The sequence below is a fragment of the Coptis chinensis genome, chromosome 1 (assembly GCF_015680905.1).
Source record: "Coptis chinensis isolate HL-2020 chromosome 1, ASM1568090v1, whole genome shotgun sequence".
NCBI lineage: Eukaryota > Viridiplantae > Streptophyta > Magnoliopsida > Ranunculales > Ranunculaceae > Coptis > Coptis chinensis.
The window spans coordinates 32,673,540-32,693,514 of record NC_141456.1 but is presented as its reverse complement, the minus strand read 5'-3'; the positions used below and the strand labels follow the sequence as shown (position 1 = coordinate 32,693,514).

General features: G+C 40.1%; 1 protein-coding gene across 1 annotated transcript; it reads left to right on the top strand.

Annotated features, from left to right (window-relative positions):
* The first annotated feature begins 1,022 nt into the window (after positions 1-1,022).
* LOC147523525 (uncharacterized) lies at positions 1,023-16,663 on the top strand. The gene is made up of 2 exons (XM_086571389.1): positions 1,023-1,551; positions 16,458-16,663. The coding sequence occupies exons 1-2, from the start codon at positions 1,023-1,025 to the stop codon at positions 16,661-16,663; spliced, it is 735 nt and encodes a 244-aa protein (XP_086427515.1).
* Positions 16,664-19,975: the final 3,312 nt, after the last annotated feature.

The following is a 19,975-nucleotide window of genomic DNA, read 5'->3' as shown; positions in this document are numbered from 1 at the left end:
AGAGATCATCTCTCCCACCTGAAGCGTGCATTCGACATTCTCAGGGAATATCACATGAAGCTCAACCCTGTAAAGTGTGCTTTTGCTGTCTTATCAGGGAAGTTTTTGGGGTATCTAGTTACAAAAAGAGGAATCGAGGCAAACCCAGATCAAATACGGGCACTCCTAGATATGCCCTCGCCTAAAAATATGAAAGAGGTTCAAAAAGTTACGGGTAGATTAGCAGCTCTGAAAAGGTTCATCTCCAAGAGTTCAGATAAGTGCAAACCCCTATTTCAGTTACTGCGAAAGAATACCTCATTTGCATGGACGGAAGAATGTCAGAAAGCATTTGATCAACTCAAAACATACCTGGGGGCACTACCAATCCTCTTCGAGCCAGTTGAGGGAGAAGTCTTGGGTCTTTATCTCTGTTCGTCATACTACAACATTAGTTCTGTAGTAATACGCGTGAATGAAAAGAAGGTTGAAAAGCCTGTCTATTTCTTGAGCCGCACGCTTCTTCCAGCAGAAATAGGTACCTAAAACTCGAAAGAGTTGCTCTAGCACTTGTTTTTGCAGCAGAAAAGTTGTGACCATACTTCCAATCCCGTGCAATCAGAGTAATCACAGAGTACCAATTATGGTCAGTTCTAGAAAGACCGAACAGGTCAGGGAGGCTAGCAAAATGGTCTGTGCTACTGTCAGAATATGATATTATTTACGTCCCTAAAATCTCAGAGAAGGGTCAGGCACTAGCAGAATTCTTTGGAGATTTCCCAATAACCTACACGGGGTACGACTCAACTACCCCCAGTTTAGATGATCGCATCCAGCATGAATCTCCAGAAAACTGACTAGATCTTTAGGAGCCCAGCTCCGGGTGGCGGTTGTTTGTGGATGGATCTCCAAATGACAAAGGCGCAGGAATTGGAGCTGTGTTAGTCATTCCTGATAATATGGGGTTGGAGAAATCCATCCGGTTAGGTTAGAATGGTTCCAACAATGAGGTAGAATATGAAGCCACTATTGCTGGCCTAACAATGGCTCTCGATCTGGGCCTAACATACCTCACAATTTTTAGTGACTCACAACTGGTTGTTTTTCAAGTCGATGGTGGATACGAGGCCAGGGATAAACGAATGGCAAAATACTTGGAACTGGTTAGGGGCCTTCAGAGCAAGTTTGAGAACATTCAGTTCTATCTGCTGCCTTGGTCAGGCAATAGACATACAGATGCTTTGGCATATGTTGCCTCAATGTTGGGCAACAACGAGTCTCGTTCAATCCCTATCGAGTCCCAGGAAAAACCTAGCATTCAGGTCCCGATTACAACAGTTTATGTTGTTCCCACCATTACTCCAACTTGGATGGATCCATATAAGTCCTACCTCAAAGAATGGACACTCCTTGAAAATAAGAGTATTGCAAGGCGTCTGCTTGCAAAGATACAAAGATTCACCCTCATAAGGGACGATTTGTACAAGAAGTCCTTTCTGGGACCTCATCTCAGATGTCTCTCTCCAGATCTCACTGAACAGGTTATGCGAGAAGTTCATGAAGGAATTTGTGGTAACCATACTAGGGGCAGAACTCTAGCTCTCAAGATCCTAAGGCAAGGATACTTTTGGCCTTATATGCAAAAGGATACGCAAGTTTTTGCCTGCAAGTGCAAAAAGTGTCAATGATTCGCTCCACTTATCCATGCTCCAGCAACAGAACTGCACCCATTGGCTAGCCCATGGCCATTCGCCCAATGGGGAACTGACATTGTAGGACCCCTCCCACCCACTCCTGGTAATGTCAGATTCTTGCTGGGCGTAATGGATTACTTCACCAAGTGGATAGAAGCAGTTCCCCTTGTCTTCATTCGAGAACAGGACGTCAGAAAGTTCATTTGGAACAACATTGTCTGCAGGTTTGGCATACCCAAAGCTATCATTTCAGATAATGGGCAACAGTTCGCTGGAGGACTGGTTACTAAACTGTGTGAGGAGGTTCACATCACCCATCTGTTCTCAACTCCAAGGTATCCACAAGGAAATGGCCAGGCTAAAGCCTCTAACAGGGTCATCTTGGATAACATGAAGCATAAATTAGATGATGCGAAAGGTTTATGGGTCGAAGAACTGCCTAAGGTCCTATGGGCATACCGAACTACACCAGGCGGTCAACTGGTGAGTCTCCATTTTCACTGAACTATGGAACTGAAGCTGTCATACCTCCAGAACTGGTAGCTCCCACTCAGAAGTCAGATGTGGTGTGATAAAACTTTGATAATACACGTTTATTGTTTTTAGTTACTTATTTTCTTAAGTCCGAGGTCCAAAAGTCCAAAGTCCAAAGACCCAAGTCCAAAGTCCAAAGTCCAACGTCCGTATAGTCGTACGTTTTAGTCAAGTTACCTTACTCACGTGAGTTTGGTAGGATAGGTCGAGTAAGGGATCGTCCAAACCTTAGGGCTCGGAAAAGGTTCACAACTGGAATTACAACTTTTGGTGAGTAGGATTTTAGGTTTTTTAGTTGGTTTTAATTAAATTAACGGTAATGCAAATAATGTAAATTACTACGGCGATTATATGTAGATAAACAAAAATAGAGAAACAGGGAGAGAGTTAATCATACTCATGCAAGAATCATTTTTTAACAGTTTATATTACCACATCACTAAATCTCTAATTCGTCTCGTGTTCGGAGACGACGTTGAGTATTGATCCCTAGCGCATGCCCACATCTCTGAGCCGCATCACACTAGCATAAGGAGTTGAACTAATACTTCATCTCTGGAATATCATTTCAGCTCCTAGCTCGATTCCACATCAATTTGGACAAATTGGAGAGTCACCGACACCATAAAGTCGCTGCGGAGACATTTTGGATTCGGCGCCGAGACTGATGCGGACATCAACACTCCAAATTTGTACAGTCTCAGTAATTTTGGGACCGGATGTCTAATCTATTCCTAATTCCTAAGTAGTGATTCTAGAATATTAACGAGTCAATCCAGATTCTCACACGACCAGCATAACCCTCCCCCTGAGGGGGGGGGGGATTAGCTCATGGTCATTGAAGGAATAATAAAACTTGCTGTATACATTAAGTAAATAAATGCAGGACAGTAATTACACTAGAAAAAAAATAAATGTTATTAAGGGTAAAATGACTTACAGTATTTAAGCTGCTGGAAAGTAAATGACGGAATGTAAGTGCTGAATTAAAACTAACTACTGCTAAGCGGAAGCTATAGCATAAAATGCTGAAGGAAGATATATGAAGGCCACCCCCTCATATATATAGGCTGATATATGAAAGCTACCCGTGAATGATTTAATTGGGTTTTGGCCTTATGCTAATTGAAACATTCAAAACTTTGAGAATCAAAGTTTTGTTTTTATCCGTTTTAATTTTGTCTTTTACTTTATTAAGGTTTCGTCCTTTAGCTAATTTCAATTCGAACCACCTGGTTTGAATTGGTACATGTCTTCTATATTGTGAGGTGGCACCAAATTAAAACCATCACTTGCCACCTGCCTATGCTGACTCGTCATGCCTTACGGGCCTTGAGTGGGTCCACTTAGTATGTCCAATTAATTGCGATTTTGGCGTTTTACAACTTTCTCGTCTTTGCGTAGAGTTTGTCGCATACGATCGCTCTGGCAGCAGTTCACTACGCGTTGACACCCGATTTATCCGATTTGAGCTTGAAGTTTCTTTGCTTCTTTATATGTAGACCCGTTCGCGACCGGTTCTATTCTTTAGGAAACTTCGCTCTAGTCGCCTCATTGGGCTTCACCGGTTGAGTGGGAAACTTCAAATATTCTAGTATTCCGTGACTTCATGCATGTTTTATCATTATATTCATTTTAAATGCGGAAACCTGCAAAAGTACGAAAATATAATTATTACATTATTATTAAACACATAATCGATCAAAATGCTATGTCTCTCGGGGTTTAATATTACAGTTTTTGGTGCTTATCACACCACCCTCAAATAGCATTTTGCTTGTCCTCAAGCAAATAAGAGACATCAAAATGATAAGTAGTCAAAAATGTGTTGTGCTAAGCTAAATCTCATTTCGCAGAGTGCGGTTGCATTGACCGTATGCAACAAGGCCTTGAACCACTAGGAATTCCCTAGTGGATGAGTTATAGCCTCGTGAGAGTTTTCCAGAGAAGATACTCACAAACTTCATTTATACTACAACGACTCAGTAACAAAGGCTTGTTTCCTTAATTAATCTCAGGTATCTAGACATCTCACTAGCAGGGGAAACAAGGATTTTATTCTTTCGAAAATTCAAGTTAATATACATACAATAATCGAAACATCTACGTATGAGCATGCATGCGATGATCTAATGATGAAATGTCTGAAGCGGGGCGTTTCGGATCCTTTGGATAGCACCCTTAAGTAGGTTCTCACAGTATGTGTAATCGAAACAAAATTTCTCTCTTATTTTTCTACTCAAGTCCTGTTATCTCCAGTGTGCAGTGGGCACACGTTTCCTCACATACTCAATGACATTCAGAGGAGCCGAGGTCGAGAAGTCACAACTACTACTTATTATCACACTATCCTACTCTTAATTGAGCTAGAGGTCTTTATTAGGTGTTATGGGGCTTAGGTGGTAGTGTAGAAGAAAATGGAATGGAAAATTCAAAAATGATAAGTATAAGATAATAAGGTCTTCGAGATATTTATACTAGAGAATCCTTATTTTCTTTCCTGCTTCTAACATGGGTTTCCATACTTGGATTTTTCAAGCTTTTGTATTCCCTTTTGATTTGATTTTTTGGGGGGAATTCTAACCTTGATATTTATTTTGATTTTTGGAAACATATTTCTATTTTTTCCTTTTCTTTTTTCTTACGAAGCAATGGCGATTTTGATTTGTGACAAGGTTTTTCTCTTCATTTTCTGCACTTCATCCTATTTCTCATACTCATCATCTAGGTAGGCTTATTTATTTGTGGTTAATAGATGGGTAATGATTTTTTTTGGTGAAGTAGAAGGGATTAATGAAAGGTTCAGTAGAGCGATTAGCGGTATTTTTTTTTTTTTTTTTTTTTTTTCTGGTGTGAATTTTTGGCTATCTCGATCCAAAGAAGGCCTAAATTCTCTAGGATTCGGTAGTGATCAAGTAAGTAGACGTGTGAACTTCTTTTATTCGGAAGAACTACTCCTCTGTGTCATTACTCATATATCACACATTTTGAGGCTTTTGGTTAGATTCTTACAGGATATGAAAACTAAGTTGTCTAACCGTGGGTCCCAAAACTTACTGTTGTGTACATTTAATGATAGTCGATTGCATGAATGCTCATGAAAAGATGTAAAAACTATTGCATACGTATTAAATTAAGTTTCTAAGAACAAGTCCTAATTCTGATGCTAGGGTGAGATTTCTAAATATTTTTCATCATAGAAGGGAAACGAGAATTTGTCACTAAATACGTTTATTTAGACATTAAGTAAACTATATACAACTATGCATGCCTAATTTTTGCAAAAGGTTCTCACCACCCCCAAACAGTCGGACACTGTGTCCTCAAAGTGTTAAGAGGAAGAAAGAGTATACCTGAGAGGCTTTGAGCAAAAATCTAGATGACATCTTCCACAGAAATTTATTGTAACACACTATATATTATACATCATAAAAGTAGAAGCACACTGTTAGAGTAGCACACTATTAGGTTATTTATTTATTTCACATCAAAGCGTAAAACAAATATGTACATGCATCAACTCACATTGCCCCAACCTTGAACTGGGGTACAGTCCATCCTTGCCTCGTCCCTGTAGAAATGTCATTCCCTTGCATCCCGCCAATCTATTAGCATATAACAAGTACTCCCATCCTCTAAAGTGAATTTCATTATCAAAGAATGGAGCAAACATCCCATTTTCAAATAAATTTCCAAAATTTTTCTCCACACAAATACGCTTGTTACCGGCCATTACTGGTCTTAGGGAGAGGCTGGATATGGATTAATGATGAGGGGAAGAAATGGGACTTCTTGTGGAAGGGAATTGTGGTTCTGAGCTGTAAGAGTTCTTGCTTGAGACACGGATATAGTGTGGGCCTGTCTCGTGCGAGACTAAAGCGAGAGGGGGTAAGATCCGGTTTTTTGGGAAGAAGAAGAATGTAAGGGTGACGCGTGTTTTTGGGTTTTTCGTGTTTAAATGGATTGAGAATTCGATATTTTGGTTGGGCCAAAAATTTTCCCAAGCCCAAATCAAGCCTAAAGCCCGATTTAAACCTAAAAAATCTAAATGCTTACCCATGACTCGTTTGGACTCCGAATTGAACGAATGAGATATCGAAACGATCGGCACGAAAAATGCTATCCAATTGTATAAGTCATTCTTGAAGGTCACAAGAGTTTTTGAAAAGAAGGAGAGTGTTTTATTTATATACAAGGGAGATATACGTGAAAAACACTGGATGTCCAGAAGAGTCACCATCTTAAATCATAGACAACTGTCATGTCGGCTCTGGAGCGAACCCAATCCAGCCAAACTGTGGCTTTACCTCTATGTATTATGGGGTTAGGGGTAGGATGATACCATCCTGGACCGTGCGCGCTACAGTCTAATAAAATTGCCCTTATTACATACGGCTATCCTCAAACCGCCCCAAGGCAACTCAAAGTAACAATTCTAGAGTTGGTCTGGTGGAATCCATTGCCCGTTTGTGTTTCAAGTATGCAACATCTGAGGTTGGACATGAATCTCATGTGCAAAACTTAATGCAAAGGGAAAAGACAACAATATAAACATATTTACAAGGTGAGTCTTTTAACGTCAGATCCTCAAGACGAGTCGGGTCTTTTAACGTCAGATCCTCAAGAAGAGTCGGGTCTTTTAACGTCAGATTCTCAAGATGAATCCCAACCTGTGGGAGAAATGGCGCGGCGATGAAGATTATCCTGCACAGCTGGTGTCAGACAAAAGTATACCTTAAACTGGCTAGTATCGGATAGGAAGTCCGGGCCTAGACTGAAGGGTGTTTGACAATGCATACACCAGCCCATCCTTCGCGCACGTTGTTTACGAGCAAAAGTACTATGGCCATTTCCTATTCGTGATGAGTGAGACTTACACCAAATGATTAGCTGAAGTTTAAAGCACGTTTGCTTATGTTGCAGAAGACATTTATACTCAGTTCTGAAATAGAGTTTTGTGGACTAAGGTTCCGGCGCTTGCAACCACACACTTCAAAGAACTATGGAGATCATAAGATAGAAGATGGCCCGGCTACCAAAATAGCGTACCCTCTATAGAAACAAGATTGAGTATGCCAAACGAAACATCTAGTATGTGTAGACCGGATCCTGAAGAAGAGTATGTTCAACATCTGGTGAGCGTAATTCGTGGTAATGTTTTAGGCGTTGTCCATTGACTTGAAATTCGATGTTATCTTGTGGATTAAGCAAAGAGATTGCCTCATAATGTTTCACAGCTGACACAATGAAAGGACCAGACCATCGTGTTTTCAATTTAACAGGAAAAATGTGTAATCTGGAGTTGTACAGTAGAACTTTTTGGTTAATTTTAAAATCCTTACGCAAAATGTGCTTGTCGTGCACTCTTTTCATATTAGCTTTGTAGGATTTTGAGAGATCATATGCATCACTCCGAATCTCCTAAAGCTCATTTAATTCTGATTTTAAACTTCTTTTGCCTCGATAATATTGTAATTGAGGCTTTTGATGGCCCAAAGGGCACGATGCTCAAGTTCAACTGGCAGATGACAAGGTTTTCCAAAAACAATGCGGTAAGGAGACATCCCTATAGGTGTCTTAAATACTATTCGGTATGCCAACAAGGCATCCGATAAGCGGAGAGACCAGTCCTTTCTTGATGGGTTGACAGTTTTCTCCAGAATAGACTTTATCTCTCTGTTAGAGACTTCCACTTGGTCACTCATTTGTGGGTGATATGGAGTAGCAACCTTGTGAGTAACTCCATATTTTTTCATTAAAAACCCAAAAAATTTATTACAAAAATGTGTACCCCCATCACTGATGATAGCTTTGGGGACACCAAAATGAGAGAAAATGTTTTCTTTAACAAATTTCACGACAGTCTTATGGTCATTTGAGCGACATGCGAGTGCCTCAATCCATTTGGACACATAGTCTACAGCGACTAAAATGTATAGAAAACCTTGAGAAATAGGGAAAGGTCCCATAAAATCAATGCCCCAAACATCAAAAATTTCACAATCAAGATAGGATTTAGGGGCATCATATTTCGTTTGGTAATTCGACCTAGGTGCTGACAACGAATGCAAGCTATGCAATGTTAAGCGTGCATCGTGAAAAAGGGTAGGCCAGTAAAACCACATTGTAATACCTTGGCGCAGCAGGTTGTCTTTCCACTGAAATGACCTCCATAAAGATTGTTCATGGCAAAAGGATAATACGTCGGTGTGCTCCCAGTCGGGAATGCAGCGATGAATGAGTTGGTCGAACAATACTTAAAGAGGTAGGGTCATCCCAAAAATAATATTTTACAGATGGATAAGAACTTTTATGATCGGGACGTGACCAAGAGGAAAGAACTTCCTCAGTAACAAGGTAGTTAACGATATCCGCGTACCATGGAGATGAGAAAATAGAGTACAAATATTCGTCTGGGAAGGAATCACAGATGGCTTCAGAATCACTATCAATGTCACCAACCAGCCTTGATAAATGGTCGGCCATGACATTTTCGGTTCCTTTCTTGTCCTTGATTTCGAGGGTGAATTCTTGCAAGAGAAGGATCTAGCGGAACAATCGTTATTTTGCGTCATTTTTTGCGAATTAGTACCGCAGTGCGGCATGGTCAGTATATACGATGGTGGATGTTCCAACTAGGTAAGGGCGAAACTTATCCAAAGCATAGACAACAGCTAGGAACTCTTTCTCAGTTGTTGTATAATTACGTTGGCGTCATTAAGAGTTTTACTAAGCGTAGTAAATGACGACGGGTTTGTCATCACGCGTCGTTAGCCTAATCTGGCCAATAGCAAAGTCGCTAGCGTCACACATTAGTTCGAATGGTTGAGACCAATCAGGGGGTTGAATTATAGGAGCGGTAGTCAGAGCAGTTTTTAGAGTATCAAAAGCTTGTTTGCAATTGAAATTAAAGTCGAATACTGCATCCTTAAGCAGGAGATTGGTTAAAGGTCGAGCAACTTTAGAAAAATAATGAATGAATCTCCTGTAAAACCCAGCGTGGCCTAAAAAGGCATGGATATCACGAACTGTACGTGGGAAAGGTAGCAAAGAAATTTTAACAATTTTAGCTTTATCAACCTCTATCCCGTCTTTCGAAACAATATGACCTAGAACAAGTCCTTTGGTAACCATGAAATGCACTTCTCCTAATTGAGTACCAGATTTTTCTCTTCGCAACACGTTAATACTTTAGAAAGGTTGGATAAGCAGTCGTCAAAGGAATTTCCGTAGATGGAAAAATCGTCCATGAAGACTTCCATATAACGTTCCACCATATCACTGAAAATGTGAAACATGCAGCGTTGGAAGGTGCATGGGGCATTACAAAGACCAAAAGGCATTCGTCTGTATGCAAAGGTTCCAAAGGGACATGTGAAAGTTGTCTTTTCTTGATCGGTGGGATCGATGACAATTTGGAAGTATCCGGAATAGCCATCAAGAAAATAGTAGTAAGCATGACCGGCTAAACGTTCTAGCATCTGGTCAATGAATGGGAGAGGGAAGTGATCTTTACGTGTTCTGGCATTAAGTTTGCGATAGTCAATGCAAATTCTCCATTTTAATAGAATGCGAGTGGAGATGCACTCACCATTTTCATTTTGTACAACTTGAATGCCGGACTTTTTTGGAACAACGCGTGAAATGTGGACTAACCCAATCACTATCGTAAATAGGGTATATGATACCCGCATCAAGTAAACGTAAAACTTCCTTTCTCACCACTTCCTTCATGGCGGGATTAAAGGCGTTGTGGTTCTCGCAATGTCTTTGTGCGTCATCGAGATGTATCGCGATGCGTGCATATGCTAGGTCTATTCCCTTGATATCATCTAAGGACCATCCGATAGCGGAGAGGTGTTCACGAATGACATGAATCAAACGCGTGCCTCTTCAAATTCGAAGAGTCAAGTGAGCAGAAATTATTATAGGGTGACTACCATCGAGATCGAGATGCCGCATTTTCAAATCAGAGGGTAGTGGTTTTAAATCCGGAGTTGGAGGATTGGGGATCAAGGATTCGTGAGGGATCATCTCTTCAATGGAAAAGAGCGAATCCGTATCTTCTGAATCAGTTTGCAACACAGCAGTAGGATGGAATAGTGGTACCGACTCTAATAATGTGTGGACATCCTTTATGTACAAGTCATCATCAAACTCAGGAATATCTAAAGAAAGAAATTGGTGTATCTCATCTGGGGGAAAAGAGTTTGTGAAATAATCATGTTCCAGATTATCAACCAAACTAATCTTGCCCTCCATTATAGGATCGTGAAATTGTTTCATTAATTTGAATACGTTGAGTTCGACAGAAAGGTTCCCGAAAGACAATGTCATTGAACCATTCCGACAATTGATGAGAGAGTCAGCAGTTGCAAGAAAAGGACATCCCAAGATGATAGGAATGGAGTCACAGGCCACTTCAGTATCTAAAATTACAAAATCAACTGGGTAGTAAAAATCTTGCACCTTGACTATGACATTCTCTACTATGCCCTTTGGGTACTTGATGGAGCGATCTGCGAGTTGCAGAGTCATATTGGAAGGTTTTAATTCATGAAGACCTAACTGCTTAAATAAGTAGTAGGGAAGTAGGTTAACACTGGCACCTAGGTCTAAATGTGCGATAACGGTATACTTGTCGCCCAACGTGCATGGTACAGTTGGTCGACCTGGGTCCTTGTACTTTACCACACCATTGGTAGTAGCAATCGAGGGAAACTGCTCAGTGAGGAATGCTTGTTGAGGAACATTCGTACGTCGTTTAGTGGTGCACATGTCCTTCAAAAACTTAGCATGCTTGGGTAAATGCTTAAGCGCATCTAGGAAAGGTAAGTTTATGGTCAAATTTTTGAAGGTTTCACGGATCTCATCGAAATGTTCGTCACGTTTGTTCTTTACCAAACGGGCAGGGAACGGAGCTTTTGGGCGAAATCGCGCATAAGGATCAGTGGCGTCTTTCCCTAGGGACGTGGGTGTAGAATTGGAAGGTACAACTTTATCCGTTATAGGTTGCGAAGTAGGAGTTGGAAGGACGTCAGCCGTGGTTTCCGTCGATTCCTCGTCTGGCATACGTATTTTATTGTCGATGGTTTGGCCAGAAAGAATAGTGGTAATGGCATTTACCTCACCCTGGCTTGGATTACTAGATCCTGGTGCATTGTTAAGTTCAAAGGCAGTGTTTGTAGGCTTAGGTTTGGAACTGCTTGGCCAGGGAATACGCCTTTTGACTTTTATCCCGAAAGCTACAAACCAAGAGATTGGATTGGATAGAAGCTAGGATTTGATTCTGTTGATTCATGTATGTCGAAAAGTTTAACCGCTTTTATCGGTATGGATTGTACTAAGCGGAACAAAGAGGAACTAGTTCACGGTTATTATTTACGGGTTGATTTTGGTAGCCATATCCTTGATTAAGCGGGAACAAGGTTGCGGTTGTTTTGGTACCCTATATTTGCATTGTTGGGAAAATTACTTTGCCCTTTGCCGGAATTCATGGAGGATTTCCTTGACGATAGGAATTGTAGTTCAAGCGGGTGGTCGACAGAACGCGTTGTTGACACCGGAGGCTTTGTTGTTGGGCGGGGGGTGCCCAAAGCTAAATCGGATGTTGTCGCCAAGGTGCATTAGGGATGTTGAAAGCACAAAGCTCTTGAAAGGTTGGGGAGGGCACTCATATACCAAAGGACAATAAGAATCGGGCGCTCGGACTTAAGCAAAGAGGACATGGGGAAGCGTTGGTAGCCATGACCTGTTTGGTTTTTGATCATTTACTTGTACCGAAAAGAGCATCAACCTTTTGTTTAGGGACTCGATCGAGTTTTAATTCGGATCGGGTTTGACCTCGAACATAGACGTAACTTTGGTAGGAGTGTCTTTAGAAGATCTAGAAAAATCGATGTTTCCCCGATGGGTGCTTTGTAAAGCCCGCTTTCTCAAGAAAAGTGTATGCTTGGCGCCCTTTGTCCATGAAAACAACCGCCGCTCATGATATCTAAGGTTTCCTTTTGATGGTCGAAAAGACCATTAAAGAATGAAACGGACTAATACAAAGAAGATGTCGAGTTGATGATGGGGACATTAGAAGCGGTCGATAAATCGCTCCATGCTTCGAAAAGGATTCACAGGGGTGTCTTTGGCGAAAAGAATTGAATCTTTTGAAGTATTTCTGTAGTTTTCTTATGAGTATAGAACTTTATCATAAATGCTTGTACAAGTTTGGCCCATCTGTTAATGGATTGCGGCACTTCGCCTGTGAGCCAAACTGAAGCTTTATCAGCTAAGGTGAAGGTAAACAACCTAAGCAAGACTTGTTCGTTGGTAACTGTCGGATGGTGGAAAGTGGTGACTACTTGTTGCATCTGACGAAGGTGATTGTACGGTTTTTCATGGTCTAGACCATGGTAAACAGGTAACAAACCGAAAATGTTTGGCGAAATTCGAAAATCACCTACAATAGCATCGAGTTTAATGTAAGAAGCAGGTCCTTCTTGTAAGGCAGTATAGAAATCCAAAAGGGGTTTCTCGACTGTGGGATTTTCCTGGGCCATAATTACGGGAGATGATGGCAACGGAGATGTTTGACGAGGTTGGCTTACGGAGGAGGAACTACATCTAGGAGATAGCATAAGCAGTTGTTTATTGTATTTCCGACGCCGATATGTAAGTTCTAATTCCTTATGTTTACCAGACCGTAGTCTCATACAAATATAAATTTTAATTTAAGGTTCATAAGGAACGAGTTATGACTGGAGGTTTTACAATTAAGGAAAGAGGGAGGTGAAGCACGCGTCTTCCGAAATACATTGCTAACTTGAGCAGGTAAGCTAGGATAACGTGTGAATATTCCAACAGCCAGGTCACCTGAGAGAATTGAGGGAGGTTGTTCGTGCTTGCACGTTCCTTAATTAGGCAACCTCAATTTTTTTTCAAGTTTCCTAGGCATTGATGGAATAGGATGATGATTTATGATGGTGTATTATGTGGGGTGTTATTAAGATGATTTAGATGAAATTTTTAATTACTATGATTTTTTTATTTTTTTTTATTTTTTTATTTTTTTTTACGTAATTAATGTATTATGGAGACGTGATTACGAAATATGCAATTAAAAACGATAGATGCCAAAATAGAAACTAATTAACATATACTAGTTTACGCAGAAAGTCTACACATGCAAATCTATATTACTTATACGTGCAACTATATGTGAGTTATACGTGAGGTTGGGGAATGTCGAGAACGAACTCATACAAATGAATACCGCGTACGTGAATTGATGTAACATACACATACAAAAATATTCTAAGTAAGTGGTTTGAAACTACACATACATCCAAATATATTCGAATCATATTGATCGTGTTAATGTGAATATGTAATGACGAACCACATTTATATGTAAAGAGTTCTTATGCCACACACAAACATGCAAGGTAAAACAGGTTATAGTAACAACCAAATAATATCCTCGACAAAGTTTGAGGAGTTTAAGGATTTGAAACCTGGTGTCCCATGATTTCTCGTACACGATCGAACTAACTCCCGAGCTCGTGAACTTACTAGAAAAACTGGACAAGAGAGTCCAAAAGAGTACTGAAAAGGAAAGTGGCCTGAACCTGAAAACCGGAGTGTTGATACTCCAGGTTAGTCTCTCGCGCTACTAATTTAGTCTCGTCCGAGACTCTTTTATTAGTTCAGTACTTCAAGTTCCTACGGAATACTTAAACTGTGTTAATAAAAATAAACAAAACTTGGTTCACAGATATTTGTTAGTAGAGAAAGTTAAGGCAAACAGTTGCGTAACACGTTAGTATCGTAAAAGAAATGGAAATTTAAAAAAAAAAATGAAGAGGTAGGGGAGGGGGTTTTACGTGATGTGTTCCAGTTATTACGTTAAGTCCAGAGTCCTTCCCCGGCAGCGGCGCCATTTAGATAAAACGTTGATAATACACGTTTATTGTTTTTAGTTACTTATTTTATTAAGTTCGAGGTCCACAGTCCAAAGTCCGAAGTCCAAAGACCCAAGTCCAAAGTCCAAAGTCCAAAGTCCCAAGTCCAAAGTCCAAAGTCCAACGTCCGTATAGTCGTACGTTTTAGTCAAGTTACCTTACTCACGTGGGTTTGGTAGGATAGGTCGAGTAAGGGATCGTCCAAACCTTAGGGCTCGAAAAATGTTCACAACTGGAATTACAACTTTTGGTGAGTAGGATTTTTGGTTTTTTAGTTGGTTTTAATTAAATTAACGGTAATGCAAATAATGTAAATTACTACGACGATTATATGTAAGTAAACAAAAATAGAGAAACAGGGAGAGAGTTAATCATACTCATGCAAGAATTATTTTTTAACAGTTTATATTACCACATCACTACATCTCTAATTAGCCCGTGTTCTGAGACGACGCGTCGAAATATTGATCCACTAGCGCATGCCCACATCTCTGAGCCACATCACACTAGCATAAGGAGTTGAAGTAATATTTCATCTCTGGAATATCATTTCAGCTCCTGGCTCGATTCCACATCAGCTGGACAAATTGGAGAGCTTTCTGACACCATAGAGTCGCGTCGGAACATTTTGGGTCGCTACCGAGACTGATGCGAGCATCGGCCTCCAAATTTATGCAGTCTCGATCATTTTGGGACTGGATGTCTAATCTATGCCTAATTCCTAAGTAGTGATTCTAGAATATTAACGAGTCAATCTGGATTCTCACACGAAGCGGCCACTAACCCTCGGTGGGGATTAGCTCATGGTCATTGAAGGAATAATAAAACTTGTTGTATACATTAAGTAAATAAATGCAGGACATGAATTACACTAGAAAAGAAATGACTGTTATTAAGGGTAAAATGACTTACAGTATTTAAGATGCTGGAAAGTAAATGACGGAATGTAATTGCTGAATTAAAACTAACTACTGCTAAGCGGAAGCTAGAGCATAAAATGCTGAAGGAAGATATATGAAGGCCACCCCTTCATATATATAGGCTGATATATGAAGGCTACCTGTGAATGATTTAATTGAGTTTTGGCCTTATGGTAATTGAAACATTCAAAACTTTGGGAATCAAAGTTTTGTTTTTATCCGTTTTAATTTTGTCTTTTACTTTATTAAGGTTTCGTCCTTTAGCTAATTTCAATTCAAACCACCTGGTTTGAATTGGTACATGTCTTCTATATTGTGAGGTGGTACCAAATTAAAACCATCACTTGCCACCTGCCTATGCTGACTCGTCATGCCTTCTGGGCCCGCAGAGTGGGTCCACTTAGTATGTCTAGTGGTGGTGGCTAGATTTTGGCGTTTTTACAACTTTCTGTCTTTGCGTAGAGTTTGTCGCCCTGGTCGCTCTGGCAATTCACTAGCCAACGTCGGCACCCTGATTTATCTTATTTGAGCTTCGGAAGTTTGTTGCTTCTTTATATGTGGACCCGTTCTACACTGGCTCTGTTCTTTTGGAAATTTCGGCTCTAGTCAGGCTCTGTTGGGCTTCACTGGGGTTGAGTGGGAAACTTCAAATATTCTAGTATTCCCGTACTTCATGCATGTTTTATCATTATATTCATTTTAAATGCGGAAACCTGCAAAAGTACGAAAATATAATTATTACATGATTATTAAACACATAATCGATCAAAATGCTATGTCTCTCGGGGTTTAATATTACAGTTTTGGGTGATTATCATGGTGCACACTCTGGACAACGAGGAGCTATTGTGTAGAGAAATAGATCACCTAGACGAAAAGTGAGAAGGTGCCGCACTTCGCTTAGCAGCTAACCAACAGACTTTGAAGAGATCATACGACAAGAGAGTCCGGATCCAATCTTTCAAAATTGGCGATCTGGTTCTCCATGAGATCCCAGAGCCAAACGAAAAACTTTGACCTAACTGGGAAGGACTATACATCATCGACAAGGTTGTTCGAACTGGTTTTTACTACCTACGCACTGTTGAAGGTGACGTTCTTGTCAAACCATGGAACAGACAGCACCTTCGCAAGTACTATTAGTAAATTTTTATTTCATGCTTTGTTATACATATTTTACCATCAATAAAGTTCTTCACTTTGCAATCAAATATATTCTTTGCACGTTCTTTATTATCCTCAATGGACTAAGCCTTTAGGAAATTATTTGCTCACTATCTGTTCAAAAATATTGTATGCCAATTTGCTTTGGATCTCTTTTACATGAATTTTACAAGAGATTCAATAATCGTTCTCTTTCTTGATGTCAACTTCGTCAGTGTCGTCTCGTTCCCCAATTGGGTTGGTGAATTTACTCGAAGACATACTAACTACGATCAATAGGATAAAGAAGCAGGTGAATCCGTCAGCAATGACGGAGGTTGATATTCTCTTTGGGAAGATGGATAATTTTATTACTGATAGTGATATTATGATGAAAATGAGGGAAAGAAAATTGAAGAAGATGGATAATTTCATCAAGTAATGTCAGATTTTGTGCCAAACGAACGGTTTATGAGTATGTCAAGGTATGGTTGGGAGTCGAGTTAGGGCGGATGGAAGGAGTTTCTGGGCGAGATTTTTTGAAGATGTAGTAAGAGATCGTTCTCTTCCGGTATCAAATCTGCATTGTTATAGTTGGATTGTTGCTAGACAAGTTCTTGATAAGCTTATATCGTGCCCTTCATTTCTTTCCAAGACACTATATAAGCTTCCTAAGATAAGGCATGTTCGTGTAAAGCGTATACAATGTCATGGAAAGCTTATATAGTGTCCTTAACAACTTTTATATAGTTTACTAACTTGTTTACATATGACACCATATAAGCTTTCGACGACAGTAGATAAGTACTCGAGGAAATCTGTTTTTATAATATATTTGTAATGCTTTGAATATTATTACATCTGACGTTTTTGAGATATTTGAAATTATGTTGGTAGGTAGGTATAATGATTCAGGTAAATCTTAAGACAATAATATATTTATATCATACAATGTTTCTATGTTTTATCACTAAAAAATATTAAGATTAATATTATAGGGCACATCACAATAGCCTGATTAGTAGACAATTGACCAAAATTACATTATAACAAACAAGTCTCCTAAAAAGACAGAAGTCCCAGCGAATAAAAGCTATACAAAATATTTCATATTTTTGTCGATGTCGAGGAACTCATGTTCAGTAATATTATAGTCAACTAGGTCCTTTGCCATGGTATTGCGGATGCAATCTGCAGGTATTCCGAATTGGCAATTCCACCTATCAGTTTGTTTTATACAATCAACATGTTCTATTTGCTATTTCCGCTGCAAGAACATAGGGTGTATACAATTTGGGTCGTGCAATAGGAGACTGTACGGGAGCAAAGCGCACAACTTATCTATAGTTAGGGAAGGGTTGATCACATTGGAAACTAATGAATCGTACACAAAACACGTCCAAATTTTAAAGTTGAAGACAACAAGGATCTAGTGATGGTTGTTTCCCACGTTCAAAGCCATCATCAATCCCTTCAATTTTACAGCGTGAGGGATGTGACTGTTTTCTTGAACCAAGTCTTTGAAGGTCATACTTAGGCTCCATGATATTACCAAACCAGTTTTCGTAAGCTTTTATGTTGTCGTTAGACTCCTATTACTAAGGGTGCCTTGTAGGGTTCTGTCGGGGCAAAAAGTTAACCCGACGTTCCCTATGTAATGGTGCTTCCGAAAGCTTAAAAGAGATGGGATTAGGTATTTTGGAAGAAAAGAGACTGCACCAACGTTCTGGTTGCCTACGTACCCAGTAAGAAATCCGGGATCAAGTCTCTTCAAAACGTAGTTCTGGAGGCTACAGAAGTCTCCGTATATATAGCAATTTCCTGCCTTGGCGGCCAAGAAAGTGATTCTCGGAGATTGCCTTCCTTGATGATCCTAGTATGATCCTACTTCTCAAATATAATCATTCCCTAGGATATGATACCAAACTCGGATACCAAACAAAGCTCTGTATTAACTCGGATTTCCAGAATATGATATCGACACTCTGACAGTTCGGATGGGCCACATTTTTAGTATATGTCGACACTCAAAGTGATACCAAAATATTTTTGTATTCACAACTGGAACTAAAATTGGTCGATTCATAGAACCTTCGAAAGCGTACGTAACATGAATAGGATATGTGTAATATCTAACTATCTTTAGAAATTATTAGACGGTGGTCTACCATTGTCGCGACTATGTCAATGCAACTAAGTCACTTGAAGAGCAAGCGTAGTTCCATTGCGAAGATTCTCCACAGACGATCCTTGTGGAGACCAAAAGACAACCAAGAAGTGCCTCATTAGTTGGGCTTAAATCTGAGTGTAGTTCAGACTCCACCACCAAGGGTATACGCTTGATATAATCTAAACAATCGCACCAATACCAAAAATGATACAATATCGTTCTTGGGTTTGCATTGTCGAATCATGATACCAGGCGTAGGCCCACTACACTATGCAAGCCAAAACTAAAGTGCAAGATGGCCTTCGCCACCCGGGTTTAATAAGTATAAAACTGAGTGACCTATTTGAAATTAAAACACAACGTAAATGGAAATGAATTTTATTGATGAAAAATGGAAGGAAAGTACAATGTATGTGAAACTTATTGGTGGAACTAATGATAAGTAATTTACTTGTCAAATAAATGCAAATGATACGCGTTCCAGGGTTTGGTTAGGACATTGCCAGTCAAGTTTTTGAGAAAATAAGAACCTTTGGATGCAAGCCTTTCAAAGATAAAAGGGCCCTCCCAGTTCTCACCGAGTTTCCCGCTGTTGGGTTCTTTGTTGCTCCTTTGCCTTGTATGTAAGACCCAATCGCCTGGTTTGAAAGCTTGCGTGCAACTTCTTGTCATAACTGCGCTTCATAGAGTCCTAGTAAGTCACGAGATTCTACAGGGCTTCATCTCTAAGCTCCTCCACCATGGCTTTGTCACGAGCCAAGATGTCAGCAGTAATCTCTGTGGAGATGACTTGTGTTCGTGCTGTTGGAGCGATTATTTCAGTCGGGAGTACTGCTTCCGTTCCATATGCCAATGAAAATGGTGACATTCTTGTTGAACAACGGGGGGTTGTCCTGTAAGCCCAAAGCACCCCTGGTAATTGTTTTGCCCAGTTTCCTTTAGCTGATTCAAGCCTTTTCTTCAACGTGAGAATGACACGGTTTGTTGCTTCTGCCTGTCCATTTCCCTGGGGATAGTAGGGCGCACAGAGGTTATGCCGTATCTTCAGGGATTTGTAGAAGACGTGGATCTCAGTAGAATCAAACTATCGTCCATTGTCCGATACCATTTTAGCTGGGACGCCGAATCACCACACAATATCGCTCCAGATGAACTGTTTGACATTTGAAGACTGAATTTGACTTAAGGATACAGCTTCAACCTACTTCGTGAAGTAATCATTTGCGACCAAGAGAAACCTTATGTTACCTGGTGCCTTAGGTAAAGGACCCACAATGTCGAGTCCCCATTTAGCAAATGGCCAAGGACTAAGTATGGGATGAAGCTCATTCGCAGGAAGCTTAATGATCCAAGCTGTTTCTAGCATGGTACACATATCTGGATAAACCGTTTGGCATCCTTCTACATATATGGCCACCAGTAGCCTTGGGTGAGAGCTTTGTGAGCGAGGCTCTGACCACCCGAATGATTTCCATAGATGCCTTCGTGAATTTCTTTTAAAATATGTTGTCCCTATTCAGGAATAAGGCACCGAAGGAGTAGGCCCAAACCCATGGGTTTTCTGTAAAGGCAGGATCTCTCCTC

Bases quoted from the DNA above. Each gene is read 5' to 3' on its own strand.
- LOC147523525 (XM_086571389.1), top strand. From the start codon at position 1,023: ATGGCTCTCGATCTGGGCCTAACATACCTCACAATTTTTAGTGACTCA. The intron at 1,552-16,457 runs GTAACCATACTA...CAACTTCGTCAG, and splicing joins AGTTCATGAAGGAATTTGTG to TGTCGTCTCGTTCCCCAATT.